The sequence below is a fragment of the Portunus trituberculatus genome, chromosome 41 (genome assembly GCF_017591435.1).
Source record: "Portunus trituberculatus isolate SZX2019 chromosome 41, ASM1759143v1, whole genome shotgun sequence".
In the NCBI taxonomy this organism is placed as follows: domain Eukaryota; kingdom Metazoa; phylum Arthropoda; class Malacostraca; order Decapoda; family Portunidae; genus Portunus; species Portunus trituberculatus.
In genome coordinates this window covers 27,885,728-27,898,227 of record NC_059295.1, presented here as the reverse complement: position 1 = coordinate 27,898,227, position 12,500 = coordinate 27,885,728, and the positions used below count along the sequence as shown (strand labels likewise).

Below are 12,500 nucleotides of genomic sequence, written 5' to 3'. Positions count from 1 at the left end.
CACATACTCGGCCATTAAGCGGGCCAGCCCATCAGTGGTACTGCGAGTTAGAGCGAAGGGCAGTTCTGTCCCTGGACTCAGTGTCTTCATCACTGTATCGACACCAGCCCACGTTGTATGCGCCCATCGAAGTCTTGCCAGAAAGTTAAATCCTTTGCGCACCAGCACTTGTGTCAGTGATTGAGGATCACAGAGCAAAATCTCTGCCTCTGAAAAGAGGTTCAGTTCTTTATCTGTCAAGTCTCTTTCAGTTTTTCTTTGGTGGTCGTTGAATCCAAAGCCATGGGAACGCACGTTGACCACTGTTGTGTCCGGCAGGCCCTTAGAGAGGGCATCAGCCAAGGCCGGGATTACAGAAAAGACGTGGACAGTGTTAGCAGTCTGGGACGTCATCTCTCTGACTGAAAGAAATCATTATCGTGTTCTTTTACCAGTTGCACATGACTCATTACGTGCACACTTGGTATTGATTCCGTTCAATAATATTTTTCTTAGAAGTTTTCGGTAAACACTATGACTGAATATTTCTAAAATTATTAAAAAGAAGAGCAGAAATCCAATTTTGAAAAGAGGTATTACGCTACTTCTGCTGCATATTTCCTACTAAATAATTAATGCAGCTATGCTTCCTTCAGTTTACCTACTTTGGATCTTTCCATTATACAGTATCGTAACGCCATCACCATTCACTTATTGTTTCAGGTCTGTGTTGTAATGATACAAATCTTGAACCTTTCCTTTCTCTCTATCAAGGTTAAGGAAAAGCAGGTGAACAGTATTTTTCAGCTTTTGAATGCGCATGAATGTTTAATATCATAAGGTCATATATGTCATTTACGTGTAATCTAATTTCAGATTAACATCATTGTCTTAAAAAAAAACATCATACTCATAAAGTTAGATCTTGCACTTAACCAGCCATGTTCGGCATCTTTGCTGACCTTTCTACATAATCTTGTTTTCCGGTCGACATGTTGGATACAACGAAAGTCGCTGTATATGATAGCATAACTATTTCAATTTTGTGTTTGTTACGCTGCCCATAAGGCGGTGTCGGTTGAGTTAGCAGGATAGGGAAACCTTCCACGTTGATTCGAATCTACTGTATTTTATTCGGTCAAAACCTGTAGATAACCAGAAAAAAAACAAGACAACACTATGTTGTACTACATACTAATTACATTTAGTGGACAGTGGTACCCGATTGGACACCATTATTTGGTAGAGTGTGCGGTGTGGGTGGGGAGGGAAAGGTCCCTCAACGAGTCGCACCTAACCTCCCTTCAACATCTGCAAACAATGACTGCTGTCGTGCTTACCACTACTTAACCCTAAGATATTTTACATGCAAACTAGTATGTGCACAAATCAACTAAACATATTCACACAATCACAATATAGAGTATCCTCACCAGACTCACGTGTTGCGGGTCCTATGAACTCAAACACTAATACGGCGCTTATGTGTGTGTGTGTGCGTGTGTGTGTGTGTGTGTGTGTGTGTGTGTGTGTGTGTGTGTGTGTGTGTGTGTGTGTGTGTGTGTGTGTGTGTGTGTGTGTGTGTGTGTGTGTGTGTATGCAAGTGCTTGGCAGGAGAAAGGCCTGGTGACGATGTTATTATCACACCTTACTCTCTTTTGTCTCTCTCCTCTGTCCTGGGGGTGTCACGGACGCTAGTAGACAGGGTAACCTGTTGATCCATCGTATAGGGGAGGTACATGTTGACGGTCTCCCTCAAGACTCAACGATTTCCATTGTAAACATCCCCACATCTCTCCTTTCCCCTACCATTATCAAGCTTGTCTCTACCTTTATTCGTTATTTCACTATACTCTAAAGGCGTATTAATTTCAATTTGGGCCCTTAGCATTAAGCCTTAATTAACATAGGTTTTCTTTATCGCCGCGTAAACCCCTTTGCATGTGGTGATAATAGTGTTCTATAAAATTAATCACTTTTGCAGGGTGGAGTCAATGGCTAACTAGCTGAAGATTAAAGGATATTAGTGTTTATCTGGATTTGTTGAAATTTATGTTGTATGTGTCCTTCAAGCTATATAACAGGTCATTTCAAAATTGGATTTGTATTACATATTCGCAAACATCTCACAAACAATTTGTAAGCTAATATACTGATTAAATTTAAGTGTCATGGATAATATGCACCAATAATGCTTATACGAATGTGAACGCAAAATTCAGATATTTTGCATGTGCAAAGCAAAAAATATTTTTTTCAAAATATGTGCTGAAATTGATCATTGTTCGTCTTGGTATTGTTGTTGTTGTTCGTTTACTTTAACATCAACAATTACAACTAAAACTAATACTACTTTTTTACCACATCCACCACCACCACTAGAATCTTCATATTTCTGTGCGAACTCAAGGTGGTGAGGTATAAAATTTTCGGCTCTGTATGAATTTCCTTCATAAAAAGACATTTACAGCACCACATTTACTTTGGCATACGCTGTCCCAACACCTTTACACTGTCCTTCAAGTGTCAGATAACGCATCGCTCCTTTAGTATCCGGCCAGAAAGTCCACTTGGCCATTTAAGGACTGGTTGGTTATGAAGTGTTCAAAGTTGGCACTGAATTCCTTAACAGTGTGATGATGCTTGTAATCTTCGTTGTTGAAACATGAATTATGAGGCGTCATCACCACCCTAGGATGTGTCCAGAGGAAGCTCTCCTCAGGGACAGGCTCCTTTTCGTAGCAGTCGAGCACAGCGGCAGAGAGCCAGCCCTCCTCCAGCGCCTTCAGCAGGTCCGCCTCGGTAATGATGTCTCCGCGCCCCACGTTCACTAGCACTGGCCTTCTACTGGCTCCGTTGAGCACTCCGTCCCCGAGCAGGCCGCGCGTCAGGGGCGTGGAGGGCAGCAGGTTGACCAGGTAGTCGCAGTCTTTGAGGAAGTCAGCAAGACCCTCCCGTCCGTGCCACAGCTGGTCCACAAATGGTTCCACAGAGGAATGGGAACGAGGTGTCCTGACGAGGCCATGCACGCGACACCCAAACCCTTTGAGCGCCTTGGCTGTTGCGAGGCCGATCTTGCCGAGACCCATCACGCCCACAGTCAGCTGGTCAAGGCTGCGGAAGGAGTAGAAGGTGTGCCACCCTCTGAAGTCCTTGTTGATCTGCCTCATGTGGGTGGCCATCCAGCCACGCTCGTGGCACACGATCTGGCCCACCACATACTCGGCCATCAAGCGGGCCAGTCCATCACTGGTACTGCGAGTCAGAATGAAGGGCAGTTCTGTCTCTGGAGTCAGTATCTTCATCATTCTATCGACACCAGCTGACGTCACGTGTGCCCAACGAAGCTTTGACATAAAGTTGAATCCTTTGCGCACCAACACCTGTGTCAGTGATTGAGAATCACAGAGCAAGATCTCTGCCTCTGACAGAAGGTTCAGTTCTTCATCTGTCAAGTTTCTTGAGGTATATTTTCGGTAATCACTGAAGCCAAAGCCACGTAAACGCGCGTTGACCACTGTTGTATTCGGTAGGTAGTTAGAAAGAGTGTCAGCTAGGCCCGGGATTATAGAAAAGACGTGAACGGTGTGTGTAGCACACTCTGCCATCTTTCTGACTGATAATAGAACTGGAGTAGTTTTGCTATCACATTTGAGAGCGTGACTTTGCATGTTTTTATCTGTGAGACAACAAACCCAATTCAACTCGTATCCAGCCATAAAAGAGACTAGGAAGCGCAGGAAGGTCAAAAGGAAACATTTAATGACCCAGGCCACAGATATATATACCCCAGGTCAGGTAAACATTGTGTGGTGTTGTTGTCGTTCTTGGATGTTGTTCATACCACACGTGGAGTTCACGTGAGCTTGTACTTGATTGGTGAACGGTACATTCTGAGGGGCGTGTTGTGTGGGTCAAGACACGTCCCCATAAGTTCCTGCAGGGAAATTGTAGAGGATTGGGGCAGAGAGAGAGAGAGGAAGCAGAGAGGACAACCGCGGCTCTAAGCGGGCCACCCTCGGCTGCATAGCTGAGGGCGGCGTTTTGTACTTCATATATAACCAGTAAGTGGAGCTATAAGTTGCAATGCAGTCTTTTGAGGTAAATTAGAATGGAGGAGGAATCATGATAGGAGGTTTAGGTATTATGTGGTATTAGTTTATTATGGTTTATGTGTTTGTACTTTGGTTCATAATGACGTCGTTATATACTTGCGTTTTCATCTATGAATAAAGGAATTTGTATACGGCTACCTACGTATGTGCATGTGTGTTACTCTGACGAATAAGTTACATAACATATTTACTAGTGTGTAATTGTGTACGAAGTTAACGTGGTTCCATGTATGGGTACCAAGAGAAAGAGATTACTTGAGGGAAGTCACTTGTGTGGAAATATCAATATTTGTCATTATATTTCGGTGGTGTTACGTTGTCATTTTTGTTGAACGGAGTCAGGTAATTATATGTGTATGGTAATATATTTGGTGGTACGTCACGTGGTTGCTTGCATTCATGTACCAAGTAAAGGTCATTCTTATATACGGGTAGCTGGGAAAAAGGGGTAATATTGTACGTACTACATATGAGATTTACTGATAAATAAAGCACCGTGTTCAGATGTTGTAATACGTTATGAAGATATAGTGGATGATGTTTGAAGTGAAATCCGTTTTGATGCGAGAATATGTACGAGATTAATGTAATTCTTAAGGATGTTTGTAAGAGAAATTGTAGTAATTGCAGTGGAGAAGGCAACAGAAAGAGTTGTGATTGTTACTTGTCGGCGCCGTATCGAACACCTTATGTATAGATATTATTTTTGTTAATTAAAGATAGAAAAAACCTTTGACTATTTATAGCCAGTAGCTAGAGAATTTGTGCAACGTCGTGCAACAGCTCGGATCACGACATGGTGGCAGCGGTGGGATGTAAATGTTGCACAATTGTTGCATTGCAAAAAAAAAAGAAAAAAAAATTATTGCCAAATATTGCAAATTGTAATCTTGGAATTGGCGCAAGGGACAGTCATAGTGATGGAAGATTAAAGTAAATTGGTTGAAAGTGCACTAAGTAGCTGTTGTTAACATCAGAAGTGGCATGGTTATTATAATATGAATGAATATCATTATCACTATTTCGTCTGAAGCTGAGTCTCCCGTGACGATCATAAGTTTTGTGTAAAGTCCGTAGAATTTATTTAGTAATTAATTTCGATATTCATTACAAATCATGTTGCGTGTACCTGGTTATTCTTTAAATAGGATGTTTTAAGAATATGTTTTGATATGATGATATCCGAGTAATATGTTGTACGGTTACCAGTCGCTTGTTTCATCTGAGTTTTTACAAAACAAGGGGAAAACGAAGAGATATATACATATTAGAGGGAGAAAGATGAGACAAAATATGAGATATAAAGAGTTGAGTGTAAATTATTTAACCCGTACAGCGTCAGCAGACCTGAGACTTTGTGATTTCGCCAGTGCTGGCCACATCATGGATTTTTTTTTTATTTGTTAAACCAGTCTTAAATGATGTGAAACAAATGAAAATGACAGTCATTCCTCCCAGAACTGACTGGAAGTGGTATTAATTGGTGCGAGATGTTTTGCGCTAAGGTTAGCGACTTAGCAAAGCCTTATGTGACTAGTTTATTCGCTTCCTCGTTTCTCACCAGTCGATCCCCGAGTTGGACACATGCATAATATCGTTCCTGAGTTGAAAGAAAAACAACATGTCATGTTTTGCTGTTTGGGAGTGCTTGTGGCTAAAAATAGACACGAGATATCGAGATATCGCAAGGGAGTGTTGCCTTTCGCGGTGCAAATATTTTCCAAGTAATATGTATTTGTATTTCCTTATAACAAAGCGATTGGAAAATTCGTATTTATATCATACAAAGTTTTCACTACCACAATATAACAGTTACCAAAAACATCTGAAATGGTAAGAGTAAGTAATGGAAATTACGCTGCGTTCATATTAGCGGAGTTGAGGCGTCAGTTTGACAGAGCTAAAGGCAGCAGAAACTGCTAAAGTTCAGATATGTAATAAATAAATACATGACGCATTCATGTTAGCAGGGACGAGGAGGCAGCATGAGCAATGTCTACAGTGCATGATGGCAGTATAATGGTAGGTTTTGAGGACGCAATACCTCCGAAAACACGAGGAAGCTCGCCGACGTATCTCATACGTCTCTGACGCCCGGTTCGCTCAGAGTAGCCGACGTATCTCGTACGTCTCTGACGCTGTACGGGTTAAGGTTTGTCTACAATACAATATGTATATCGTAAAGTAGTCAATGGAGTAACGATAACTGAGTGTCTAGGGCATAAATATTATGGATATGCGGCAAAATTCACAAAGGTAGACGAATTTGCTGTCGTCATGTGAAGGGAAACTTACCATATATAAGAGACGTGATATATAAGGATATTTTTTTTTTTTTTCAAACGAGTGTCGACTGTCAGAGGAAAATAGCAAAGGGTGTAAGCATATATTGTGGTTTATAGCAGGAAAATATGAAGTACTGAGTAAGACGATTTTAATTGCCCCATAGCGATAGAGACGAATAAAAAATGTGTAAATTGTATCATGTTTGGGAGTTCGTCGGATTATAGATGAAAGAATATTGAAGGTTCTGATGAAAGATATGGAACAAAAAGTGAGTGTCAAGTAAAAGAAGGGATATTGTGTGTAGTTGATGCAAGGAATTTTTCTGTGAGAATAGTATATGAGGAAGAAGATATAGTATGAGGAATAGTAGAAACAGTAGAAATATGATTGAGATATACATCACTGCGGTTAAGGTTTGAGGCAAATATCAATATCAGAAGTATAGAAAATAAAGAAGAAATATGACTGATATATGAGGTAAGGATTAAAATGGGATATCTATGTAAAGAAGTTAATAGAGGAAATAACTGGAGAGTGTTAATATTGAAGAGAATCAAGAGCAGAGAAAGACATTTTGTTTGTTACATATTGATCATACGTGTATTGTGAGTCTCTTGGATTAATGAAAGGTATATGAAAATATTTAAGGAGAAAAGGAAACGGTGAGTTGCGAGGCAATTTTATGAAATGATGACAGGATATAAAGATGTATTAATGTATAAATATATATGTCGAGTTGAGGATGCTACCACGTGCTGGGTAGTAGTTGAGTTGAGTAGGTAACACTGTTGTAACAGTGCTAGTTCATGCAATTGAAGGTTGCTGGCTAGATATTAGTTCACCTTACAGTTTCTTTTCTCACCACCTTAAGGTTACTTGCCTCCCCTCATGTCTTTTCTCTCTCAGTGGGTTAATTGAATATAAAGTAGTGGAGTTTTTAAGCGATAAGGTGAGAAAAGAAGCAATATTAAATGTTCAAGTACATGTGTAAGGCAAGGCCAACCTTCAATTGTTCACTTCAGAAGACGATTGTTGTTGTAAGGTCATGTTGGATAGCCTCTTATTAGTGCCCGAAGTTATAAGTGCAAGAAATTATATGTGAATTGTAGTATATGTTAAGGCGTTAGTTAGTTCATAAAGATAGAGACGATATGAATATCAGTAATTGCAATAATAAGAAGTAAATTACAGTAATGGTGTTCCGATGTGGTTATAAGTATTGAGAACAACTAGGTTGAAATATGAAAGGAGTACTTTGAGATGTTATACACATTAGCAAATATGCAAATATAAGTAGCTACGGAAGGGCAGTAAGTTGGCGAATGTTATTGACATTGATATGATAATATCGTTGAGTCAGTAATATCGTTGAATGTGAGGTTTGATATTCGGCAACATGAGGTATATTTATGTCATGAAGAATATAATATGTGGGTTGCAATATTGTGTGAGAGGAATGTTTAGGAAGGAAAATATTGGGAGGAATTAGATACATATCTATACTGCGTGAGGGAATAGGTGTGAGGAGAATATATATCTAGGAAGAAAGGGATGAAGATGGATATTTGGATTAGAAAATATATATTGATATTTGTTAAGAGGTAATTAATAATGAGTTGAGGAACATACATATCATGGAAAACAATGTGAGGATTGAGTCAAGGAAAATATATATCTAGGAAGAAAACGAAGTGGGGATAGATATATAGGTTAGAAAAAAAAAACTTAATATTTGTTATAAGGTAATTCATATTGAGTGAGGAAAATATATATCAAGGTAAATAATATGAGGACTGAGTCAGAATTCATATGTCAGGAAGGAAAACATATAATATTGCATTGATAATTGTTAACAAGACCATCATAGATCAGCTTGACATATGAAAAGGAATTAAAATTCATGAGGTTAAGATCTTATATAGATAGACGTAAAAATCGATATTGCAGAGCCATAAGGATGTCATTCCCGGAACTACACTAATAATGTTAACATCAGAGTAAATATGATATATATGTGTAGTAAGGAAACAAGTGTAAGTATGAAGGTTGATATAGAGTAAGGTAAAGACAGAGTAAGCACATGATATTAAGACATTAAAGTTGCGAATTATAATGTGAAGAAATACGCGTCAAACATACCATTCGTTGTGTGTACATTGACTCTTGTACCTAGCAACACTTGAACACTTCGTGCCAACCTAGGGGGCATAAGGCGTGTACAAGTGGTTGTGATCAACTAAGTGACAAGTTGTTTTCTCTGGCCAGAAGTAAAATATTAGTATATATTATGTAAATGCCGGTCTGGGGATTGCCGATTCAGAAGAGTGGGGGACGCCCTGAAAGCTTCGTTTCGACAGTACCCGGAATGGCAGTGTTGAGTGATACACAAGGATATTAGTGGGCCCACTAGTGAATATGTTGAGTAAAGATATCTATCCATGGATTGATTTTTTTGACTCGAGTCAAAATTAATACATCAAGAGTAGTCTGACTTATGAATATAGATGAGAGGATGTGAGGTAAATATGAGATATGAAGGTAAATAGTAAATACCAAAGTAAATATATGAATATATGGTCATGGGATGTGGATTCTGGAAAGGTTATGATGAGGTAAATATGAGATAGTGAGATGAGGATATTGATTATATTAGAAAAGGTTGTGGTGAGGATATTGATTATATTAGAAAACGATGAGGATATTCATTGAATTAGAAAAGTTTGCGGTGAGGATATTGAGTATATTGGAAAAGTTTGCTGTGAGGATATTGAGTATATTAGAAAAGGTTGCGGTGAGGATATTCATTATATTAGAAAAAGTTGCAGTGAGGATATTGATTATATTAGAAAGCGATGAGGATATTCATTATATTAGAAAAGGTTGTGGTGAGGATATTGATTACATTAGAAAAGGTTGCAGTGGGGATATTGATTATATAAGAAAGCGATGAGGATATTCATTATATTAGAAAAGGTTGCAGTGAGGATATTGATTATATTAGAAAGCGATGAGGATGTTCATTATATTAGAAAAGTTTGCGGTGAGGATATTGAGTAAATTAGAAAAGGTTGCGGTGAGGATATTGAGTATATTAGAAAAGGTTGCGGTGAGGATATTGAGTATATTAGAAAAGGTTGCGGTGAGGATATTGAGTATATTAGAAAAGGTTGCGGTGAGGATATAGGAAAAGGTGCATATGCATATATACGTCTGTGTAGGTCATGACTATATTGGGCAAATATTATTATTGAGATAGCGACTTGATAAAATAAGATGAAGATATAGTGAACATATGCAAAGGTAAAGTGGTTATACATGTTCCGAAGGCAGAAAACTGGCGACAGTGATATTGATATTAGATTAATATGCAGGCATTTGAAGGTTTTCTTGTTGATGAGGACGAAGATATATGACTAACATGGAAGTTAAGGTGTCTCTATATAATTTGGAGGGATATATGGCGATCTGGAAGATTTTATAGAGATTAGGATAAATGTATAGTAATGAGTGTTAATGAGTGCCTTTATCTGTGATTTTGACGATATATGTGAAATAAGGGGTATATCTATGGGATTGAAAATAGATACAATGTGGGATGTCGTACTTAACACATAACACAGGACATTTGGTTACAAGTCTGAGTTGAGCTATTGTGATATCGTAGGAAATCATCAGTGGTTTCAGTAGCTTTCACTTGATTATATAACATTTTAAGGAAAGATTTAAAGTTAGTGCAAGGATTGTAAAGGTAATCAGTTAACAACGATAATGAGGAAAGAAGAGTTATTGATGAGGTATCAAGCGAAAAATATATAGAAGGACATTACTCCCCATTTTATTGTTAGCTATATGGTAAGGCTAGAAGGTGAAACAAGACGAAAATATATTAAAGAAATACGATATGGATGTTGACTATCAAGAGATTAAGATGGACATTATATAATATGATGTAGTTAGGAAAACACTGATATGAAAGGAGTACAAGTTGAAACTAAATAATGAAGTAAATATTAATGTTTAACCTGTGGAATACATGGTGTGGTTCTTGTCTGTGTGCTGGTGATGATACAGAACGGTAATGGTTGAGTATTTTAACAGCAAGCTAATATTTTTTTTGTATTTTGACAAAGAACAATAACCTTGGTTATGATTTTCGAGTATAGTCCGTATATTACATATAAAGATAAATATCGTTGACTTAAGGTGAGAAATAACAGCGTATTCCTTACACGGCAACTCAGAATCAGATTTATTTCTTGGTGTGGTAACATTTTCACAAGTGATGGATTTTCCAGTGTTTCAAGTGCTTATATCAACATATTACGTGGATCTGAGAGCAGCTATTTCTTATTGCAAGATTAATGCAATCTATATATCAGTACTTCTGAATCCATTGCGTCAGTTCATTTTCGACATCGTGATATTAGTGCATGCTTACGGGATGTAATAATTTTTCTTGTGTTTTCTGTTATCTTGTATGAGACGTCACCCTTATCTGAGATAATGAGATAGTCATTCCTCCATATTTATGTATACACTTAGAAGTTTCACCATATAATATGCTTTTAATAGTGATGTATTATGACTGCATTGCATACTTGAGTTCCAACTTACTTCTATTGAGAAATTCTGACGACACCTGAACGATGTCTACAGATGCTCTCCCTTGATTGTTTCTGTATCTTGTAAGATGTTGATATATATCCTCTGAATAATATTGATATAATTTGGGATAATGAGCTGATTTCTTTTTACAATCTATGATATGATATACATTCCTCCTAGTTATGGACATATATATGCATAATACTATGATAAAATGTCATATTTTCTCTGAATAACATAGGTATGATTTGAGATTGTGAGTTGATTTTATATGATTAATGCTGTATTTATACTACCTAATGATATATTTTCCTCCTAGTTATAGACATATATTCATATCAACGTAAAGAGTATCGACTGCATTGCCATATCTTTTCCATTACTTTGCTTAGTGTGATGACATATCTTTTCCACTACTGGTGAATATCATGATCTCTCCCTGACCATATATATATTAAATTATTCTCTCTCTGCAAAGCCCTTTTGTGAATATTGAGGTGCAGACGCATTTTTCTAATATATGCCTTCTTAGCAGACAGTATTGGACCCATTGCCCTACATTCCTACGTATATAACATAGCTGGCTGGAGACTTGGATGCTGGCTGGAGGACAGGGGTCTGGCGGGTGCTAACATGCTTCATGGGTGGGGGAAAGTACCGCTATCAGGTGCGCGGTCGCCCAAGCCCTCATCCTTCCTACGGGAGGCATGCACACCCTGCCCACCCACCCACCCTTCACTACCTTGAATGCGCGGGACGCGCATTCTGAGGGGGGATGTTTGTCAGATGCCCACATCATAAGTGAAATATGAAAAATATAAGAAACAAGAAATAAAGATATATGGATGTATGCTAGTTCGCCAGTATGCGGTGTGTAGCCGTATCCAGCCATAAAAGAGATTAGGAAGGGCAGGAAGGTCAAAAGGAAACATTTAATGACCCAGGCCAGTTGACCCAGGGCAGCCCGGATAGATATATATAGCCCAGGTCAGGTAAACATTCTGTGGTGGTGTTGTCGTCATGGATGTTGTTCATACCACACGTGGAGTTCACGTGAGCTTGTACTTGATTGGTGAATGGTACATTCTGAGGGGCGTGTTGTGTGGGTCAAGACACGCCCCATAAGTTCCTGAATGGAAATTGTAGAGGATTGAGGCAGAGAGAGAGGAGAGAGGAAGCAGAGAGGACAACCGCGGCTCTAAGCGGGCCACCCTCGGCTGCATAGCTGAGGGCGGCGTTTTGTACTTCATATATAACCAGTAAGTGGAGCTATAAGTTGGAATGCAGTCTTTTGAGGTAAATTAGAATGAGGGAGGAATCATGATAGGAGGTTTAGTTATTATGTGGTATTAGTGTATTATGGTTTATGTGTTTGTACTTTGGTTCATAATGACGTCGTTATATACTTGCGTGAGTATCTATGAGTAAGGGAATTTGTATACGGCTACCTACGTATGTGCATGTGTGTTACTCTGACGAATAAGTTACATAACATATTTACTAGTGTGTAATTGT

General features: G+C 38.5%; 4 protein-coding genes across 4 annotated transcripts in view; 1 reads left to right on the top strand and 3 right to left on the bottom strand.

Annotated features, from left to right (window-relative positions):
- The window catches only part of LOC123516864 (glyoxylate/hydroxypyruvate reductase A-like), a 2,983-nt gene extending 2,003 nt beyond the window's left edge, over positions 1-980 (bottom strand). The window contains exon 1 of the mRNA XM_045276574.1: positions 1-980. This exon is cut by the window's left edge and continues 2,003 nt beyond it. Within this exon, the coding sequence (XP_045132509.1) occupies positions 1-393 (393 nt within the window). The 5' untranslated portion in view covers positions 394-980.
- The window catches only part of LOC123516867, a 130,325-nt gene that overhangs the window by 71,722 nt on the left and 46,103 nt on the right, over positions 1-12,500 (top strand). The window lies entirely within an intron of this gene.
- The window catches only part of LOC123516860 (allene oxide synthase-lipoxygenase protein-like), a 96,719-nt gene that overhangs the window by 78,935 nt on the left and 5,284 nt on the right, over positions 1-12,500 (bottom strand). The gene's annotated exons all lie outside the window — the stretch shown is intronic.
- On the bottom strand, positions 2,526-3,587 carry LOC123516700 (glyoxylate/hydroxypyruvate reductase A-like). Its single transcript, XM_045276301.1, has one exon. It carries the CDS (start codon positions 3,585-3,587, stop codon positions 2,526-2,528), a length of 1,062 nt encoding a protein of 353 aa, XP_045132236.1.

Coding starts and splice junctions, on each gene's coding strand:
- LOC123516700 (XM_045276301.1), bottom strand. CDS start 3,587: ATGGCAGAGTGTGCTACACACACCGTTCACGTCTTTTCTATAATCCCG.